The following is a 22110-nucleotide window of genomic DNA, read 5'->3' as shown; positions in this document are numbered from 1 at the left end:
ACGTGACTGCTGCAGTTATTACACCAGTGGCTTTTCAGAAATCTTGCAGTTTAATTCTGGGATAGTGGGGGGTTTTTCCCCTTGAAGACCCGAGTTATGAGATTATGAGCAGAATCTCCAATTTCATAGAAAGTGTATTTTTTTGTCCTTGCGTTTGTAATGCAAAGCCTTGAAATGCGAGCTGAGTTACAAAGGATCAGTTGTTCAGTTGCACTACTTAGCATGAAAGCGAGTCCAGTGGGAGCCAAAGCAAGGCTTTTAGAGGAATATGGTACCACTCATACACCCCACCTGGAGGGGAACAGAATGTCTGAATTCCTGGATACTTCCATACACTTGATGAGTGTGAGTGAACTCATGGGGCTCTGTCACCCTTCCACCTTCCAGAGGACCTTGTCACCTCAGGGGAAAAGGGATGTGATTATTTGGGGACAACATGGATGGTGGGAGCATCCGCTCAGTTTTGGGTGGTGACCTGCACCTCGATCTTCCCCTTAAGTTCAGGAGGGCATGGACAGCACCCCAACCTCCTCCTGCAATTTAAGGGTGACACAGAGCACCTCAACCTCCATGTTCAGAGCCAGAGGCCACGGACAGCACCTCAACCTCCCTCAATTTAAGGGTGTCCCAGAGCACCCTGACCTCCCCATTCAGAGCCAGAGGTCAGGGACAGCACCCCAACATCCTCGCTCAGTTTAGGGGTGGCACAGAGCCCCCCAGCCCTCCCGCTCGGTGCCGGAGGTCAGCGCCCACTCCCCGCCGCTGTTGGGCCCTCGGGCCGCACCCCGGCCCGGCCCCGCCCGCGGGCTGCGCTGGCTGCCCCGGCTCAGGGAAGTTCGCGCCCCGGGGCCGCGGGTTCGAGCCCCGAGGGGGGCGGCCGGTCCCGGGCCGTGTCGGGGGCGGCTCCCGCCGGTTCTGGCCGGGGGTCCCGGCCGGGCAGCGGCGACCGCGGGCCCAGCGCACATGTGCGGCCGCCCGGCACATGCTCACTGAGCGCGGCGCATGAGCAGAGGCGGCGCGGGGCCATCGGACATCTTGGGCCGCCCCGCACGGAGCGGGCAGCGCCGCCGGTCCCGGGGCGGGAGCAGCCGCCGCCCCCGCGCCGCCCGGCCCGCCCGCCCTGGCGCCGGCTGCCTGCCCCTCCCGCGCTTCCCCCGGGCTGCTCTGAGCATCCCTCCGCCCCTCTTGCATTTGTCTTAATTCTTCTCAGAGACAAGATGGCAACGCCGGCGGCGGTAAACCCTCCCGGTGAGTAGCTGCCGTCTCGCCCCAAGTGGCCCCGCCGCACAACACGCCCCCGCCCCGGCTGCCCCCGCCCGGCCCGGCGCGCTCCCCACAGCGGTGCCGCCGCTCCCCCGGGCCCCGGGCCGGGCAGAGCCGGGCAGAGCCGGGCCAGCGGAGCCGGCAGCCCGTGGGGGTTCCTCGGGGCACGCCGCCCCTCTGGCCCGGCTGCAGCCGTGCAGACACGAACAGTGGTGCATAAGCATTGGCGGGCAGGGCAGCGCCGTGCGGAGCCGTGCCTGCCCTGGGCATCGGTAGCAACACTGGCTTCCCCTGCGTTTGTCAGCTTTATTGTCGGCTCGAGAAGCCGAAAAAACGGTGTTGAAACTGACCGGGGGTCAGGAAACTGACCAGGAGAAACCTCGGCATGTGCCTTGTGTTTGTTTTCTTTCCAAAGGATACAGTAAACATTTGCTGTTAGTACCAGAGCTATTGACAAAAGAAACTTACAAACATTTTCCCATTCAGTTTTTTCGTGAGGGAATTCCCCGACGTTTTGTTGCGTGTCTGTGAGATGTAACATCTGTTTTGTTCAGTGCCTGATGGAATAAAGTGAGTTTGGGTGAAAGGCCAGAGTGGTATTTTGGAGATTTACTTGGGTCAGTTTGGTGTGGATCAACAAGTATCTGACACTAAAAATAATTGGGATGACAGATATTGTACTCAGTACTAAGGAGGAGTATTGCTATTAAAGGTCAATTTCATTTTTACTTGTTTTAATATGTGCTTGCATGGTGTCATTTTTTGTAGAGTCAGGTTGAGTTCTGACAATTAAAGGCTTGCTTGAGTAAATGCCAACTAATGTTTAAAGCTTGTTCATTAGATCAAATCCTGCTGTAGTTGGTAGTGTAGTTGACATGCTGAAAGTAAATATTGTGATATAAACAATGAATTTGGTTCAGTAAGCGCCAGTACACTAAGCAGAAACTGATATTTGTCAGTCAGAGTAGGTTTTAATATCAGAGTTCTACATATTAAATTAAAATCAATATTTAAGGGAAGGTTATGAAATTAATACTGTTTAGCTTTCATGGTACCATGTTGTGCATCATAACAGAGAGTTTCACTGGGTGCATTCAGTAGAATTAATTTTGCAGGCAGAGGAGGATACAAACAGCATTTTTTGACTTGGCTTTGGTTTGCCATTCTCCTGTCTGCTCTCCAAGCTACACGCTGAAGGAACAGCCCTGTCCGCTTAGGGGCCAGTGCTGAAACTGCTGAGTTACAGCAGAGCTCGGTGCCCCTTTGGCACCAGCCTTTCCCACTTTCTGTGCCTGAGGCTGAACCCTGAAAAGGTTTGGTTGCAGGAGGTACAGCGTGCTTCTGAGGCTTCACCATAGTTCTCCTGTGAGCACTTGGTGAATTGAGGGATTGTAATGGGATTATTGAGGAAGCATAAAAAAGAGGAAAGAAGGGCCGGGTAGGTGTGTTGCCTGTGTGCATCTCTGTGAAAGCTGACCTGCAGTGTGGTCCTCAAACTCTCTGAAGCACAGGTTGCTGGTCCATGGGGAGGATAAGGAAAGGTGTTGGTTTCCTGATGAGAACCAAGATCCCTTCTGCAGGGCTGGGGTTACAGAGCATCATTCTGCTCCTGTCTGGGTGGCTGGAGCAGATCTGAGCTGAAAGGCAGACTTGCTGCCTGTTAGTGAGCCTCCCACGTTTTCTGAGCATGAGAAGTGTTGTCAGACACCGGGGTGAAGTGGAAGTGGGGAGCTGTGAGGAGAGGAGACCCTTGGTCTGTAGCATAGTGCTGCCTTTGCTCTACCACGGACAGCAGAAGGTAGAGCTGTGTGAAATGCCTGCACTTGTACTGTGGCTTTTTAAAATCATAATTTGTCGCAGTTCTTTTTTTCTTTTAGTAAGTAACTGCAAAGCAATGCAGCGAAACAGGCAAAATCTGTAGCGAAATTATTTTAATCCTGTTATTTTCTCTTGGGGACAGATCCTCAGCTGGAGTAAGATGAAAGTAGCCCTATTGGTATTGGTGAAGCTGTGCCACCTTGTGCCAGTTGGCTTTCTGATCTGCAATGTTAGGGGACCACAATAGAGGATTAACTTGTTAAGCATCTTTAATGATGATTAGAAATTACAATATGATTAAATTTTTATTAAGCAATTGTCTGGGGTTCTAATAACAGTTGGTAATTTAGGCAGGACATTAACTTGCAGCTACCACAATACAAATACATGTGGTTTTAGTCATATTCTAGATAGTGGAATGGGGATTAGTGGAGAGAGAAGAGCTGGGTGTTCTCTAACCATGTGAGGGTCTTTCAGTGTGGGATCTCGTGCTGCAGACCCATGCAGTGCTCTGTGACAGCATCTTCTCTCTTGTGTTAGATGCAGATTTATCCTTTATCCTTTTCTCCGCTGATTTTTTTTTAATGGAGAGCTTCAGTTTGTGAAGTTCATAGAAGTGGGAGCAGTTTGGATCCTTTCCCTCCTGAGGCTCACAGCAACTGCAGTGTCAGGGACCAAATTTGTGCCACCTCTGTGGCTTTGTGGGCTGTGTTAGATGTACACTGATGGTTCTTTTTGGTGAGGGTGTATGGCTGCAGCTGGGCATCACCCTGACACGGCTGAGGGGCTGTGTGGGAGAAGCTGCTTCCTCTTGCTGCAGGCTCAGCCTTGGAACGGGTCTGGCTGGGAGTGCTGGGTTGGTTCCTCGTACTCTGGGTGACAAACTGAAGTGTGAAACAATACAGGTGTGTGGGAAGCTCATCTGCATTGGCACAAAGCATCACAGTTAATTTATTTCCTCCTGAAATAAGATTGGCATATTAAATGTGATTTAAGAACAAAAAAACTGTGGAGGTGTTACAAGCATTTTGTATATTACTGCTTGCAGCAAAGTAACTTGGTGCCATGTCTGTTTGAAAGGTGTTATTTTTGGAATGCAAACTTTGTCCTTAACTGCTGCTACTTTGTGTTTGGATTTTACTTAACTTGAGTGCAACACATGAAGGGGTGATTCTTGTATTAGCCAGAGTGGGATGAAAACATAAAACTCTTCATGAGTTTAGGAGTTTTTTATCCTAAGACATCATCTGGTTTTGGGTGATGAGTTCCAGTCTGGCTCAGTCTGATGGGTGAGCAGCAGCTTCATGCTGTGGTCAGGTGGTGAGAAATGAACTGAAAGGCATCATTTCAGTTCTCCCACTGAGATACTCCTGAATGGAAGGTAGTACACACAGATTGCCAAAATGCCACAAACTCAAAAGTCAAGTCAAGAGAAATCATGAGGTTTTGCAGTTTATCTAGAGTTACTTTGGAGGGAAGATCCCACAGGGTGCATTTTTGGTGATGTTTTTACAATTTTATAAATCTTTAGGGCTGTATTTTTATATTTAATTGGAAAAAAAAATAAGTAACTGAGTTGTTAATGTAATCCCTAAAGCTCCTGGTATAGAGAATATATCCTCCAAAGAGCATCTACTAGAAATATGTAGAGAGAGATGTTGTGATGTGAGAGAGAGGAATTGCTGGGGTTTAGGACATTGCTGCAACCACAGCAGCTCATGAGGGGTACTTTCAGCCCATGGCTAATCCAAAATATAAAAAATTGGAGTTTTAACTTAAAGATTATTAAATAAGCTCTCTTTACTTTCAGTTTGTAGTGAGTTAACAGGAAATTTTCTGTCATATTCATGAAGACTTGTAAGCCCTGCATCTGGGCTCTTGGTTTAGGTGAGCGCATTGGGTTCTGGGAGGTGGTTTTGGGGTTTATGTATTTGTTTGACTCGGGAGTTAATTGGACAGAAATCATTCTTCTATTTGAACTAGATATTCTGAGTCCTACCCAGTCCTACATTGGAGCTGAAGTTCCTAAGATATTAAGTGCTGTGGAATTTTTTTGATGCTGCCCAGTTCATATTCCCAAAAGGAACTGACTTGCTGACAATCTGGCCATTCTTTTCTTCAGATTTCCAACAGCTTTGAAATTGATGATTAAAAAAAGTGTTTTAGATTTCAAAATCACTCAACTCAAAGCCCAAAAGTTGTGTTTTATTGCTGCTGCTCTGCCCTTCATTACAACACAAGTTATCCAGTAAACTAAAGAATCAATTTAACAGCATCCTGGGGAGTAAATGGAGTGTTGTAGTGGTGGAGGTTATAATGAGCTCTGATGTTTCTGGTATGCAAAAAAGTAGTCATCATTCTAGGATAAAGTTAAAAAAAGGGTCTCAAAATTAGAACACTCATTAGCTAATGGGAGGTTTACATTGCAGATCGTTTTCTTCTTGTGTTTTCATAGCTCTGGTACTGCAGAATTGGTCCTTAATTCAGTCAAAATGTGGTATGAAATGCCAATGCCTCGTGAATTGTTCTGTGATAAGGTTTTGTCCTTCAGGACTGTGTACTGAACAGTAACTGGCATTGAAGAAATGCCATTATTTTTATATTTCTAATATATAGGTATAGGGTATACAAAAGATTTAATCTCTTCTATCACAAAATAGTTATTTAAAATTTGCATATGTAGCTTGTGGTTGGTTCCAAATATTTTTTTCAATAGAATAATGTTTTCCCATTCCTCTAATAAAAATGCAAAACAAAAGAGATATTGCTGATTTCTGTAATACCATATGGTGTTGCTGATATTTCTTAGCAGTAAGGAAAATTGCAATAGAGATTAGGTAGAAAAGAAAAAAAAATAGCCTTTTCAAAATAGTCAAGGCAAAATAACCCTGTTGATGTAGTGATTATTGTTATTAAGAGGACAGAAATGGGGCTGTCATTATGAAGATGTATTCAGAGATTATGCTTAAATGGTTGTGAAGATCAGATATGTGTGTCGCTCAGAGTAATTTTGGGGGGCTTACTGCTTCAGAACTGACAAGCAGGAATGGAAAATGTGTTAATTCAGTGCTACCTGCAGAAATTACGGTGTTATTAAAATTTGCAGTAGGAAAGAGAAAGAGGGGTCTTGAGTTTAAGAGATGGGAATTTAGATCACGGCTCTTGGTGTAGATCCCTGGCAGATTTTCCAGTCTATCAATAGCAAAGTGTCTTTGGCTGGCCAGCAGTGTTTAGAGGGGGATGAATCAGCTAAGGATGAGCTGTTCTGTCTGGCCAGCTCCGGGGAGAGCAGAGATGTGTGCAGATACCAGCCCCAGCTGCCTCTCTGGCTGGAGGGCTGTGCTCGGTGAAGGTTATGTGGCAAAGAAATCAGCAAAGTCAGAGGTGCTCCTTCACCATTCTGAAACTTATTTCATGCAAAACATTGCATTTGCTGGACAACACAGGCAAAAATGTGACATTCCAGAGATGGTGGGTGGGTGCTTGCTCTAGGAACCATTGGTACAGTTTACTTCTTGCTAACAGTGTTTTCTTTGTTCGGCTCTAAAGCATTTCCTGTCACCCCATCTGTATCAATCATTCTGTCAAGGAGGAAAAGAAAAATTTTATGAGGCTGCGTTTGTACATTTTATTTGCCTTCTGATTATAACCCAAGTAAGATAGATGGAAAGGAAAAACTTCAGAAAAATAATCCTTCATCATTGTTCATTGTTTCAAATAAAAATCCACATGAAAATTAATAGATGGAATAAACCCCCATGGACCATGCATTTTCTGTCTGTTCTGGGAAGAACTACTTTGTCACAAAATGTTACAGGATTTTGGCAAGATCTGGCCTTTAATGTGCAGAAATTACACAGTTTAAAAATGCAGGATGAAATGGAGAATGACAATTTCTTAGCAAGAGCTGATTCAGAGTTTATTTTGGATAGTCAAAATTTCAAATGGATCTCAGTTTTATTGTTGGCATGGATTAGTGGCCGTAGTCATGCGATGCGTAATGAACTAGAAGCTGTTTAAAAGATAGATGTAATTTCCTTTTTTTTTGTACCCAAAGCACGCTGGTCTTCCTTGAGCAAAGCCATCTGCACAGGGAGAAAGAGAAATCCTTTCTTGTGGATACTCAACATATTGATGAATGTTTCTAAACTTTCTGCTTCCTTTTTCTTTTTTGTGAGCATTTGTTTTCATTTTGCTTATCTTTGATATTTCTGTCCTGTGGTTTCAATCCTGCTTTTCACGCTTTGGTGTCTCTACCTTTCTCACAACTCCTGTAACTACTTTATTTTCTCTGTGCTGAGCTTTGTATTGACTTCTCAGTGTTGTTGAAATGTAAATGAATCCTGGCATTGTGCTGGTGCTACTCCCAACTCTTTCAACAGCTTATGAATTCAGATTTGTTCTGTGGAGAGCATCTGAAGTCCCCCTTAGAGAAAAGTGGTACTTTTTCTGTGCTGCCTCCCTGCAGCCCAGCAGGTACTGGGAGGTGTAATCAGCTGTGTCAAATTAGGAGCCTCTATTAGCTTGCATCTGCCCTGGATGGGTGTTGTTGTTTTGTTCAAGGACAGCTCATAGTATTAATTTCAGATGCTTAGATCTGGGCTGCTGCAGGTTTTTCTCATCTAAATGTCAACTGCATGTGACAAGTAGAATAATATAAAATAATTGTAATTTTTTCTCTAATCAAGTAAAAGGGGTGTTGAATTGTTTAATTACTGGCTTTGCCAGCATGCAGATGGAAAGGCTTTTCAGGTAAGTTGCTCATACAAAATGCCTAAAATGGATAGTAATTAACAACTGGCTCTTCATTGGTATGTTAATTATGCTGCCATTTGTCCTGGTGCCTGTCGTTCTTTAAATGTTCAGTTACACTGAAGTGAAGCGTTCACTTCCTGGCAAACACAGAATGTATCAGAACAGTTTGACTCTCAGATATATGCAAATATTTTATGGGAAGAGGCATGCCAGTAAATCACTGAGCTGCAAAGAACAAAAACACTGCATATTTGTATTCCTCAGAGGTAAAAGCAAAGGAACCTGCGTGTCTGAGGAACAACCTGCAGGCCTGATTTTGAAAAATTATCTCTAATACTTTCCCAGTACTAACCCAGAGCACAATTCCATGCAAGTAGGTAATTTTAGGAACTTGTTTACTGCTGGCTGTTTCTATTAGTGAAGCTAGGTGGGCATCTGGGTGCTGTTAAATGCCCTTGAAATGCATATATTTTAAAACTGTATTGCTTGTAATATCTGGATGGAAAATTTGAACTTAATTGGAAGTGCTTTTAGAACTTGGGATAGAACTAATTATTTTGAATGCAAAAGAGTTAAAATAACTTGTGAATAAATCACAGCAGTAATCTCAGATTTTTTTCAATTTACTGTTAAATTCTTTTGGGAGCAGAGATTGCCTCCTGTTTTCTGGACTGTTCTTTGCAGAGTGCATCCCCAGTCTCCACATCCCATTGCAATAAGTAAAAGCAGGCTGTGTCTGGTACGTCTGCAAGTCATCCAGAAGTGTCCTGAAGAGGGCCAGGCTGCTAAAGTTACATGGCAAGTTTGCTGTGACCAGCCTATGAGTATGAGACTGGTATTTTAATTTGCTGAGCTTCTGCCACATGGAAAATGGTTAATCAGCCCAACACACACGGCAGAAGTCAGCCCCTGAAATGAGGTGCTGATTGTAACAGTAGCTGTGGGAAGCGGGTTATAGCCATAAATTAGCTTTTAAAAGGCACTAGCTACTGTGTGTCACTGCCCGCTGCATCGTGTTCCATCCTTTCATGCACAAAAAATTGCATTGCTGTTAGCACAGCCAGGCCATGGCTGAGCTGGATTTCCGTTGTGTTGTGTCCAGTGAAGTTGCTAGCAAAGTTCCTAGCTCAATTTTGAGCCCAGCTTTAAACAGTTAAAGTAGTAATAGCTAGAGAAGCTTAGTTTGAAGTGATAAATTTTGTGTTCCCAGTCTCTGAGCATCAGTCCATGGAGGTGGACCTGTGGTTGCTCTGTTGACTACTCCTGTGAGTCATATTCATGTCACAGTATATGGGACACCAGCATTTTCCTTGGATTTAATTTTTTTTAAGCATCTTTAAGAGATATCCTGGCCCTCTGCATATAGATGTCTCATCCTGAAAATGTTTTGCACTTTATCTACTGAGTAGTGATTTGATCAGTAGAAATCAAGTCTGTATAATTAAAACTTTCTTTTATTGTAACGAGATTTTCAGTGTAAGAATACAATGGCAAATTATTGATGCTATGTCAGGGTTTCAGCGTTTCAGAGATAAGAGTTCCTCTTCTAAGTTTTTTATGTTTTCATCTAAAATATTTCTAGTTCAAGGGAAAAAAGAAAAATTAAATTTATTTGGTGTGCAGTAAGGTTTGTGGGGAATAGCAATTGCTGTGCATTTTTGCTTACTAGTGAAGGTTTGAAATATGCATTTTCATTGTTGACATTAAAGTAAATGAACCATCACTAAGAAAAGTGTAGGAGTATTTTCAAACTCTCTTATGAGAACTGGAAAAAAATAATACTTTCTAGCTGCATCTTCAGCAAAGGGGACAGTGGACTGCTGGAATTAAGAATGTCTTAAGTGAACATAACAATTTTCCCCAAATGCCAAGATCTAAATTTCCCAGTTTTCTGAAACAAGTTCTTAAAAATGTGTAGTGTCTCTGTGGATTCTCTGCCATCTGTGAGTTAGGGTTGGTCCAAGTGAAACTCTTTCTCTGGAACTGGATTCTCACTAACAAAAAAACAAGTTCTAGATCAGACTACATGGAACCCCTACCAAAAATAGCCCATTAGAAACACTTTAAAATTAAGTATAAAATTTCCATTATGGGTACCTACAGAATAAGACATTTTCTTTCATACAGAATAGGGCATTTTCTTTCATACAGAATAGGGCATTTTCTTTCTTCTTTGTTGTTGATGCCCACTGTGAAGTACTTGGGTTTATATGAGTTTTTGGGCTCCTTGTAGAGTTTTATTCATACTTGAGATTTGGTTCTCAAATGATCACAGATGTTGCGTTGTTTTTCTTCTAAGTAAAACCCGAGTGTTCCTGGACTTTCTGTACTCTCTGAGCTGTTTCTGGTACACTCAATGAACATGTGCCTTTCTGAGATGTATTAGTCTTTTGCTTAAATATATCTTGATACTCTTTCCCTTTTCAGACAAGCTAACATTATACATTTCCTAAGTGTTTCCTGACTCAAGAATTAATCATATTTTGTTTTAGTGGTGTTCTTCTCCTGCTTCAGAACTCTTTGGTTCTGAACTGTAAATGGGGCTGAGGGTTACAAGAGTCTTTAATGTTTTAGGAGAAGCTGCCAGTTTCAGTATCTTTGCCCTGCTAAGTGTTCCCTTTTGTCACCTGTGTTTCTCCCTCCGGGTTCCATGCATGTTTTAAAAAAGGGAGGCATGTAAATAATATTTTATTTACGTATTAGAGGTTAGGCAGCTGTAGGATGGCACTGTGGAATGAAATCTTAGTGCTGGTGTACAGTAGCTGAATTGAAAGGTGTGTGGTTTTACTTGTTGGCATTTGGGTTGAGTACTATCAGCTGGAGATGTGTGAGTGGGTGGAAAGAACAGTAACGTGGAGTTCATGCTGAATTATGTTTTGCTGGAGGAAAGCTATTCATTAGTCTCATAGCTGGCACATGCCTCTTTATTCCTTCTCTAAAGTAGTATCTGACGACTTTGATGAAAAGGTTGATATGACATTAAGGAATTGGTTCTGCCTCATCTAGTGATGTGCAAAAGCCTTTCTGCCCTTGGCAGAGCCGAGTGAGACACGGGCAGCCTGCCAATCCTCACTTTGCTCTAGGAAGGGCACGCGTGTGCTAGATGGTTCAGGGTTTGAGGAGCCTTGGCTCATCTCTGAGTGTTACAGTGCAGGTTGATGGTGGTGGATCCAAGCTCCGCTCCGGGGCTCATCGTGTCTCCACCCACGCCCCTCTCTGGGTTTTTCAGGATGGTCCTACGGACAAAATACTCTTTCATCATTGCTAAATTTGAAATGAAAGTGATAATTAGGAATAAGAATTTCAGAGACCCATGAATTGCCGCTGTGCAGGAGAATTCCTGGCTGCTGCACCCTGGCTGCACATTTCTCATGTATCACTGGCTGCCTCGTGTCTGAGAATCGACCAGGGCAAGAAGGCAGGCTCGTGGTACAGCCCTGGACAGGGTTCAACTGTATTACAGGCTTGCTACTGAATCACTGACAAATAACATTCACATGCCACAATTAAGTCATCTGACTTTTGTTTTCGTTTATCTTACCACTGGTTTGCAAGTCCTGTTTGTAAGACTGCAAACGTTCATTTTCATACATATCAGTTGTAAAAATGACATATTTGTAAGATGCCTATGCTGGGACAAGCTGAGAATATGTTTCGTTGTGATGTACTAATTGATAATGTTTTATTAATAGACTTTTATTTCAACCACGTTTATGTTGGATTAACGAAAAATTTTCCTCAGAAGAAACAGAGAGAGAAAAAGGAAAAGATACAGCTTCTTTCTCTCGGGAAACAGCAGTTATTATAATACATGAATAACCATTAATTTGTATTTTCTTTACAGAGTAGGTATGATATTTGGATAATGTGCTTTTTAAGTGTCTTGGCAGAATATACACATGATAGATAGTTATTTCACTGCTGAACCAGCAATAATCCACTGGCTTTAAAGTATTAATATAGGTTTTACAACTTATATCGTGTTGTCTTATGGTTGCTTTTGATACTTAAATTTGCCTTTGAAAATGCATTTGTTTATTCTTATCCAGTTACAGTTTGTATTAAGATTGAGAGCAAAATGTACATTGCTTCATGCACCAAAGTGATGATCAAACTATATGAAAAGCACAGTTGCACTGAGTGAAAATTATGAGATAGTTTTCAAGTGTTGCTTGTGCATTTGCAAGTTAAATTTTAAAAGTAGGAAAATGTATTATATGGGGCTATTTGGTTAGTGGGTTAACTCAAACTGCTCTTTAAATCAAATCAATGAGCTGTCCCTGGAAGTAAATACGTTTTCAAAAATGAAATCATGATTCTTTCTGATGTTGAAATGTAAGGATAAAGTGTTTGTAGTGATTTCCTGGTAAATGCATGTGGCTGCCACTGGTTGTTTGCTTTGGTGCGTAGAGTCCCTTTAGTAGCTGGAACCTGATTGCCAGGTTTGGAATTCAGAATAATCTTGTGTGTCCTGTGTACTTGCCTGTGCTGCTCTTCCATCAGCAAATAGCAAAGCTAAAACCTTACTTTGGTCAATATTTACAGACAAACAATCAGCTTGTTTTTTGACAAACATCCACTTTGTTTACAGTGAGGGTTTTTTCAGTATCATTCTTCACTTCTGCATTTGATATATGCACAGAACTGTCTGTATGCTTTTGGGAACAAGTGGCTTGTAATGGATGTCAGATCATGTTTAATGTGAATATGGGGACATAGAAAAATAATGCTTTGTTGTTATATGCTTTTTTTTTAATTGTTTAGTGGTTCACTGGTAGAATATCCAGCAAATCTTGTGTTCTGTAATTCTGAAAAAGCAAGTAAGAGCATGGCTATAACTGCTGATCACATCAGGAAGTCTAGCATAGCCTATCTGCAAACAGCATTTCTCTTATGTTAAAACTGATCATTTTAAAAAGAAAGCAAGAGATTCTGTTTTATGAAATATGTTCAGGAAGTAGCTCTGGGAAGAAGTTAAGCAGAAAAAAAGTGTTCCAAAATTCATGACAAATTCTCGGGAGTGTAGGAAACTTAAAGTAACATTAAGGAATATTCTGTAGCAGAGCTTTGTAGTATTTTGTATTTTCTACATGCCTATGAAGGTTTCTCTTATGCAATAACATTGGGGTGTGCCATTTGGAATATTTGTAGGAATGAAAAATTCTAGCAAGTAGCAACAACAATAACAGCAAATGCTGTTTTGAGCACCCAAAAGCTTGTGAATTTCTAATTTTTTTTTTTAGTTTGCAGACATGAAAGACATAATACGTGAAATTACCTAAAAGGAGGAATCTTCTAAAAAACATTTAGTGAAGGGGCAGTGAAAAGTAGAAAAATCACTAAGACCTTTATTTGAAATGTTGTGGGGTTTTTGCTTGCAGAAAAATTCAGGGTTTGGGAAACTCTTCTGCAAAGAGGAAGGTAACTGCTGATGTGGGTTGGTGTATGAGACTAGTGAAGACATCAGAAGATGTTCTGAACTGAAGGTTGTCCTTGTTGGGAGGTTAAACTGAACACATCCAGCTTGGTGACAGGTGCCGGATGAGCATTGTGGGAACTCTGGTGCATTCTTTTCAGCTGCCTTTTCAAGATTCAGTTCAGTTTGAATCTGGAATTTTCTTAGCCTCTTCCATGGTCTGAGGGCTGGACTACAATATTTTGTAAACCGAGCAAGGAGTTTGAGAAATAATGGCTGTTCACTTGTAGACCCCATTTGAGTCATGTTTTTTGATCCTTCTTGCTACTGTGGGAAAGTGCAGCTGGCTGTTTTCTTCAGTCTTTCGTGAAAAAAAAATAAAAGAAATTTTAATCAGAAGATCTCCTTTGGCTTAAAGGAATTTCAGACAGGCATAAAATGAACTGAGTATTTACAATGCTCAGGCTCAGGCTGGGTTTTTGAAAGGAGTTAAATATGGGATTTTTCCCCTGCAGTTTTTAGGCAGAGAATGTTGTATTAGAAATCATGAGAAAAGAAAGAAGTACTAAACCACACCCTATTTTTAGAATATGTTTTTGACAAATACTGATATTCTTTTTAAGGTGTTTCACATAAAAATTCTTATTCTTAGTAATGAATTGGGGCGTGAGAACACCTGAAAGGCCAATTAATTATCATAACATCAAATAAGCATCATTTGCTTGTTGATCAGGCAGAACTGAAGTCATTAGTGCTATCAATAGAATGCTGTTTAATGAAAACAATAGCATTCTGATTACCCAACAGTGCCCAAGGACACTGTAAATTTACTGATAATTAAGTATTTGGTAACGCAAGTTGCTGATCGGAATGAAATTTAAAATTGACAGACCCTTCTGAGGCACACTTAAAAATCTCTGTAATACATAAAAAAGGCATTTGAAGGACACCAGTGAGTAATTTTCAGTCGATAATTAGAATCAGAGTGGTCCACGTTTTACACCTCTGTCTTGGGCTGTGTTGCTCCCAAGCTTTCTGCAGCTGATGGGGAGTGGATGTCTTGGGCTGGGTTGGTGGGAGCACCACAAAGACGTCAGTCTGTCACCACAGGGTAGCTGGCAAGGCAGCTCTTGGGCCACCCCAGAGCAGTGGTGCTGGGTTTGGTGGGATGGAGTTTGACAGTCACCCCTTCAAAGCCTTCATGGTCTTCCTCACCAGCCCCTCGGTGTCTGCAGAGGTTCCTGCTGGTGATTGCCCTGTGCTCTGTTGTTCAGGATAACACTTCTGGTTTGGTACGGCTCCATGCATTTTAAAATTTCTTCATTTAGGATAAATTATATGACTACTTGCACCTCTGAACTTAGAACAGTGCTCAGTGAAAATGAGTTATAAGAATATTTCTATGAAACAATTATAAGAGGAGAGCAAGAATTTATTAATTCACTTGAATGTTTCTGCTCGTTATTTAAGAAGTATATTGTCAAATTTCTTTGAATGTGAACCAAAATTATACTCATAAATACTGCCTCTCATGCTCATGAAATCTGATTGCTGATTTCCTCTGTAATTAACAGAAAAAATACGGACAAGTGATGTTGGCAGTGACTTTCATGTGAATTCTGTTCATTTCTGGTTAGGGGAAAAAATGAAATAGTTGAAAGAAGACATTGGATTCCTGGGGAAGCAAGGCTGCCCCTGATCTGCATTTAGTTAAAATCCATTTTGATGAATGTTCTGGACAGATTTATTACCAATTAGTTTTATTTCTTTACATGTATACAGCTATTGACTGTGTTTAAAGTGCTGTCATCTTGTTATGATGTAAACTCTGGAGAGGCATGGTATTGATCTCAGGCAGTTTAATTTCTTATGTGTACCATTGCAACTATTTTAATACTTTAAAATAAGTACTTTAAAATAATTTTCACAAATTGGCAGTTGAACTTGTACATGAACAAAATAGATTTGTGATGAAGCTCTGAAAATGTTTGAAATTTAAACCAGCTTCTATTGCTGGAAAATAATTGCTTATAATAAGAAGCAAGACTACTTGATAGAAGATTGTGGAAATATTATTTTAAAAGAGATAGTTTGAAGATGAATGAACAAAAATGAAGCCTCAAATGATGAGATAGTGCAGATAAACTATTGAGCAGTTACTGCTGTTGTTATTTCTTTATTATAAAATAGTTACATAAGAATTTATAAAAGGAAATTTGCTTGCAAGTATTTTTTTGACGATTATAGAAGAGGGAAAGAGAGATGATGTGTTTCGGAAAGAACAAATAGCAGCGATGGTATAAAATCAATAATCAGTGATCCAGAGCAAGGGCATACAATGGAAAATGCTTGATTTTATTGTTAATGAAATAAAGTAATAGCAGTAATTGGCTAATTTCCTATCTTTTGTACCTTTGTAGAAGAAACACACTTAAGAAATGCTACTTCTGCTGCTCCTGATGTAAAAACATGGTGTCTTGTCCTGAAAGCAAAATTTTTCAAGCCCAGCATATCTTTTTTAGCAGTGACCAAAACCAGGTGCTCAAAGGAGTATAAAATCAGAGTAAGCATGTGTGGTGCTTCCCTGGCTACTGTCCCACCCTCCAGCCAGCCAGTGATGCTTGTTTCATAGATCTCAGTGAATTTCTTTCCCATAGCTTTAGATAGGCTCTACATAAATCCTATATAGATTTTTTGGCATCCACAGCTGCCCGTTGTAGGGAGTTTGGGGCATCCAGAGATAGTCATGATTGCTCAGGAAAGCTTGGCAAAAATACTGAGGGTGTGGGGAGGTGAGAAAGATGAGAAGGGGGAAGTTGTGGGATGGGGTGGCAGTGGCTGAAATGCTGACATTGCCTTTGAGGAGTGCAGTGGCTTGGGGTGACACCCAAGAGAGGACAAGCAATGCAGTGGGAGAAGGAATCCAGGCTTAACTCTTCTGGTGTTTACATATAAATATGTGTGTGTATCTCTATGTGTGTATATATATATATATAAAAATATATATATGTATACACCTATGATATATGTAGTCATGAGAGTAGCCAGCAAAAATGGGCTGCTGTGCAAGGCAGCAGATGAGGACTGGTTGGATGAGAGGGCTTTTCTTTCTTTGTAGACAGAATTCCAATCTCCATAAATTTTAAGAATGTAGAAGCAGATATGACAAAGCATATTCATAACTGAAATCACAGTAAATCTGAGAAAAAGGCCGTGTGGGTTATTTTTTTTTGTTTTGTTTTAACTTGCACTTGCCAAGTGGGTAACACTCTGCTTATTTACTAAGCAACAAATTTTATCAGGCCCTTTTAACAATTATTGATAATCATGTGGACAGGGCTGTCTGCAGGTGTTTTGCCTAATTCAGGATTATTTTGCCTAGCTTTAGCTGGTCTTGCAGCTTCCACTTTACCTCCTGATGTTTTACTGGATGAAATACAGCAAGTGTTCTGATTTAAAAAGGGAAAAAATGTCCTGTACATGAATTTCTAATTGAGTGCCAACCAAAACAAGATAAATGAAACAGACTTGTTAAATGAAGAATTAATGGACTGAGCATGATCTGTCTCTGAGAAACTTGAAAGAAAGTCCTTGGAGTTTATTATTTTTTCCTCATGTTTGTTTGCCCAGGCTGGGTATGTGCTTGCAGTTTTTGTGAGTTCATTAATGGGTCAGCTGTGGGCAGTTGTACATAACAGAACAGCCTTATATGCTATTTGCTTGGTCTGATGCTCAGTAAAATGTATGGGAAATAACACTGAATGTTACCTTCTGTTTCTTGCACATAACTTGCAATTATGTAGTTACTTTTGGCAAATACAAAATGTCAGAGAAGGAGGGAGCATCACCATTCATTTCAAATGATGCACAGTTTGAGCCTCTTTTTTGGTGATTTGCTTGGTACTTTTGCCACATGTCAGTAAGATCAGCCAAAATAATGTCAATAAAACCACGGTACATTAATGCAGAGACAGTTAAGTGTGGAATTCTGTTGTATGATTGCATTATCATGTCTGTAGTTGCTGAAAACCAGGTAGGGTCACATTCAAACACCTTAAATGATCCTGCTGGTGTTGGTTGCTGTTGTACTGTGACCCTTCATGTAAGCTAAGCACCTGCCTCTCTTCTTTTAATGATGTTTACATCAATCCCAAAGCAGCCTTTCCAAGTCAGGTTTTCATCCTCTCTGTAAACTGGTCTTCTACAGTAGCTGCCCTACTTCCCTGCCCGATTTGCATGTGCACTTTCCCACTTGTAACTATTTATATCTGAGACATTTGCCAAGTTGGAGGCTCAGGTTGTGTTATCAATGTGAGTCTACCTCAGGTCCTTGGATTTGCTTCTGGCTCACTCCTTCATGCACTTCCAGACTTTGGATGTAAGAAGTACTTTTCTTCTAATGTGTCAGTCCACCATAATCATGGTGGAGACCTGGGTGCTCTTCTGCTTGAGATGAAGCCCCACTCTGCAAGGGGAAGGATTATCAAATTTTAGAGGCAGGCCAGGTGCTTAGGTTCAGGTCAGTTTTCGCCTTCATTCTGCAGTGCAGATACAAACCTTGTTTTAATTCTGAGAGGGTTTATTATTTTTCCAGGACTAGAGACATGTTTTCAGAACAGGAGCCATTAAGTCTTCTTTTTTAACCTTTGCTCTCTATTCTGAATTTCAGCAACCTCTTTTGAGGTAAATGGTCATAGTTTGGCAGGACTTGTCAGCAGTTGGATGCATTGGCTTATTAAAGAGAGTACAAGGAATAGTTCACCTCAGTCAGAGGCTGAATAGGTCAAGAAGAGATAACACAGAATTATGAATAAGAAGTGAAAAAATAGCCAAGGAAAAATGCAGGGGCATAAGGTGCAATGTCATTTGTCAGGAAGATAGGAAGAATGAAGAAGCAGCTGCCTTTTCCCTTCTTCCCAGGCTAACTTTAAGTAGGCAAGTGCATCTTCTGTCTGTTGCTTCAAGTTCAATTTTTAGTCTGTAACATTCTCTGCAGTGGGTGCAGAGGTGTGACTCCTGTCTTCTTCTGGATTGTGCTAATTGATTCTGAGTTTATTCAATTTATATGGGTTGTGTTGGTCATTTAGGCAGTGAATGTGAATGTGGACCACATCCTTTCCTTACTCCACAATGTCTCTGCAAATTTTTGTGCCTTGACCACAGGGTAGGTATGGATGAATGGAATTACCAACATGACTGGAATGAATAAGGTGGTTAACATGAAAATTAGAAATTAAAATAAGAAGTACTGTCAAAATAATGTTCAAAATCAGCTAGTAATGTATGAAATAAATTTTTGGTTTTACAGGACATAAGATTAATGTTTCCACAGTGGGGTTTTTGGGTACTCTGGTTTCTGCATGGCATATCTAATTTTGGATGCTTCAGAGGATCCTGGTTTTGATTGTTGGCTGCTCATCCTTCTGTGATTGGTCTCACATTGTCCCTCAAGCTGATAACTTGCAGCAAGAATTCCCCTAAAGTAGACCAAAAGTCTCTTTTGTCACAATGTACTTCCAATTCTTTGTCTGCATCCCACCTTTTTTTGCACATCCAGGTGGTGTTGTTGAGCTGTGGGGCACACAAAAGGGTGTGGATTGCAGTGAGATCCCAGCACATCCCACATGGATGGCTTGTGTGAACACAGCAGTCAAGTGTGGAGGTACCATAGAGTGTTTCATCTCTTGGACTTCAGAACTTGCTCTTCCAGTCTACTGGTGGGGCATATGGTTCCAGTTTTTGACTTCAAAACTTGCTCTTCCAGTCTGCTTAGGTGTGTCACTGGCCCTGCATCTCCTGCAGAGTCCCAGCAGAGAAGGCAGGGAGTGAGGTAACTGGATTTAGCCTCTGGAACACCAGTTAGGCCACTCTCTGAAATGCCTGGTCCCAGTCTCTGCTGAACAGACAGTGCCCCTTCAACTGAGCAGCTCAATCTCATCACCTCCCCCCTTTGAGTGCTTAACATTCACCTGTGATGCAGGCAGAGGATAAAGCTCTGATCTTCATTTTGAAAAAGAGAACGTTTCTCTGGTAACTGCTCACCATATGCCCTAATTTATCTTCAGGGTTAGGGGTGGGCCCCCCTCACACCCCAAAGCACAGGGCATTTGTGGTGGAGGGGAAAGTTTTTAGTTAATTAGGATTTTTATATTATTCCTGTCTTAGTAGCTGTTTCCAGAACCTAAATGGTTAAAGAAGAAAATGTTAGTAATTTTGCTGCAAATAAATTGATCAGTATGCAAGACGGTTGTCACCGGCTGAATCATGGTCCACAGTTAAGGTAAACAGATCTGTGATGACATTTTCTGAGCAGAATACCAATGCTGCTACATTTCTTCCCAGAGGTTTCTGACTCTTCTTATATGCGGATAAAATTTCTCTCCAAGAAGGTTTTGTTCACAGGAAAGAAATAGCATCTTTGTAAGAGTCTTCCTTAAAGGTGGGATTTCTTGTATTTTGTGATTTATTTGCAATCGTAATTCTGTCGAGAGCATGGCACGGAATGTTTTTGCTTTTCTGCATATCCTCTCTGTACAGTAGATGTTTTTGATGTGGAATCTATTTAAAGTGTCTGGCAATGGCATGCAAGTTAAACAGTATTAACAGAGTTATCAGGAACAATGAAAACGGGGTTGCTTTTTTTCTTATATTCTTTGAGAGTGAGCTCTGTTTTGTAATCTCTGTAGTTAATACATAAAAGCAATGACTAAATAATACAGCTAGATTTTTAGCATTAGTGCTTCTGTGAAATATTTTTGACTACATGATGGCTTCGTATTTTTGTTGGCATATTCTAAAGTAGGAGCTATGATATAGTTTATTCTTAAATGTCTCTGTGCTAGGCAGAAAATCCCCCTTGCAATTGACTGCAATCAAAACCATTTAGCTGAGATGCATCTAACTCCCGTATGACTTCAGGGTAATGAAAAATACAGTTTCTAAAGAAGTTTTTGAAATCTGCTTTCTGAGAATATTTAAAAGAACATTTTGAAATCACTGTGTACAGTGCTGTTGATAGGATTGGGCGCGTTCGTAATTCTGTGTTTAGCCCTAGATCCACATTTTCTTGGAGTGATTGACATCTCAGCCATTCTGTGGATTAGAGGCTGAAAATCTGTCGCATTTGTATTGATAAAAGTAGAATTTCCTCTCGTTTAGTCAGTTGTTGGTACCTGACTTTAGTCGTGTTTATTACAGTAGAGGCTGAAGGATAAAGGAGCCCTGTGGAGAGCATGCTCAGTGGTACCTGGCACGGAATAGCAAACCTGGAGCTGGTCCCCACAGCTAATGTCAGGGATTCAGACTCTCTGGGAGTCAGCAGAACCATTTCTCCAGTGGACTTTGGGTTTAAACCTGGCCCTGTCCATCTCTGCTGTATTTAAGCAGTATAGCTGAAAAGAGTGAAATTAACAGGACCTTTTGTAAGACAGACTTAGGAAGTCTTGTCATGCACAGCATTTCAAGGCTCCCCAGCAGGATGCATGGCTGTGGTTTGTGGAGAGGAGCAGAGCTGGGGCCACCATCCCTGGAGCTGTGTGATGCTCCCTGTGAGGACACCTGGCCAAGAGCTGCCCTTCTCTGGGGATACCTCAGCAAGTCACAAATCTGTGTCAGAGCTGCATTTCAGGCACTGGATCTGGGGTGGGGCTCAAGATTTTGAGTTTGGGCTGGAGAGCTGTGGTTTAATAATTCCCTAGCAAAAAAGAGAAGTCCAGGTTCACCCTGGCATGCTGCACTTCTCAGTAATTCTGGCTCTGACTGGGGCTCTCGTGCACTTTCATGGTGTCCTTGTGCAGCATTTAGCTTGCTCTTTGTGCTTTGCTTTGTGAAGTTCACAGCAGCTATTTCTTTTGCAGATACATGTAACAGCTTGAGACAAATGTGGATTTTTGGGGGAATAAATCCCTGTATTTTATTGCAGTATTTTAATGTGCATTTGCTGGTTATCTTTTATTTTAGGAATATCCATGAATATTTTGGGATTGTCCTAAATGTGGCATTGAAGTAAAGTGTAATGTCCAAACTTTGAATGTTCAGCAATGAAATTAAGTCTGGACAGAAACGGAGGGACTAATTCTGCTTTTACATTGTTCCTGGATTAATGTGGCTCCTCAGAGACCCCCAAGATGAACATAAATATTAGTGGCAGGATCTGGCCTGCTCCCAGACATGACAGTGATAAGACAAGAGCTGCTAAATGTTGTCCAGCTGGAGGAATGTTTACTAAAGATTGCGAGTGTTGTGCTGGATTTTGTTCTAATAACGTTTCTGTGTTCTTTGGCAGATCTCTAGGAACTCTCTGACCTCCAAATGAAATACCGCATGCATTTTTTCAGCAAAAAATTTATTTCTATTTGACACTAAGAAACACCTTTTAAAGATTATAAAGAAATTTGTTCAGAACTCTGCCTTGATGGTTACAGATGATTTTCATTAATGTTCAGCTTGACCTTGTTTCACTTCCTGAGAATTGTACCTTATGTTTGTACTTTAATTTTGGGTAGAGTAAACAACACTTGTTTTATTGCCATTGGCAGAAGGAAAGTCCACTCTGAAAATTCAATGTCAGAAAGAGTGCACCTGGTTTTCCAACACTTGTTGCTGCTGAAACGCTTCTGTGAGCATCAGTGTTAATGTGTATCTGGACATGGATTTAGATAAGGCTGAAAAAATGATCTTTATGATTGTTCACTCAGCATGTCTGTTGTTGTTGTTTTTGTTTGTTTGTTTTTTATATATATCTGTAACCAACTTGATGCTGCAGGTCTGGGCTTCCATACTAATTTATGCTCCAACAGAGTGACTGGGACTGCCCGAAATTTATGTGACTCTAAAGAATTGTGAGCTACTCTTAAGAA

At 41.2% G+C, this 22110-nt stretch overlaps 1 protein-coding gene across 9 annotated transcripts in view; it reads left to right on the top strand.

The window, feature by feature from the left end:
* Positions 1 to 918: 918 nt before the first annotated feature.
* Positions 919 to 22110, top strand: part of ARNT2 (aryl hydrocarbon receptor nuclear translocator 2) — a 96823-nt gene continuing 75631 nt past the window's right edge. For 2 of the 9 annotated variants that reach the window (XM_064389559.1, XM_064389553.1), the window contains exon 1: positions 919 to 1248. In XM_064389559.1, coding sequence (XP_064245629.1) covers positions 1218 to 1248 — 31 coding nt within the window. In that variant the 5' untranslated portion in view covers positions 919 to 1217. The other 7 variants (XM_064389558.1, XM_064389552.1, XM_064389560.1 and 4 more) reach the window with 5 other exon arrangements.

The sequence above is a fragment of the Passer domesticus genome, chromosome 14 (assembly GCF_036417665.1).
Source record: "Passer domesticus isolate bPasDom1 chromosome 14, bPasDom1.hap1, whole genome shotgun sequence".
NCBI classification, from domain to species: domain Eukaryota; kingdom Metazoa; phylum Chordata; class Aves; order Passeriformes; family Passeridae; genus Passer; species Passer domesticus.
The sequence above is the reverse complement of the archived record's forward strand: the minus strand, read 5'-3'. Positions and strand labels throughout refer to the sequence as shown.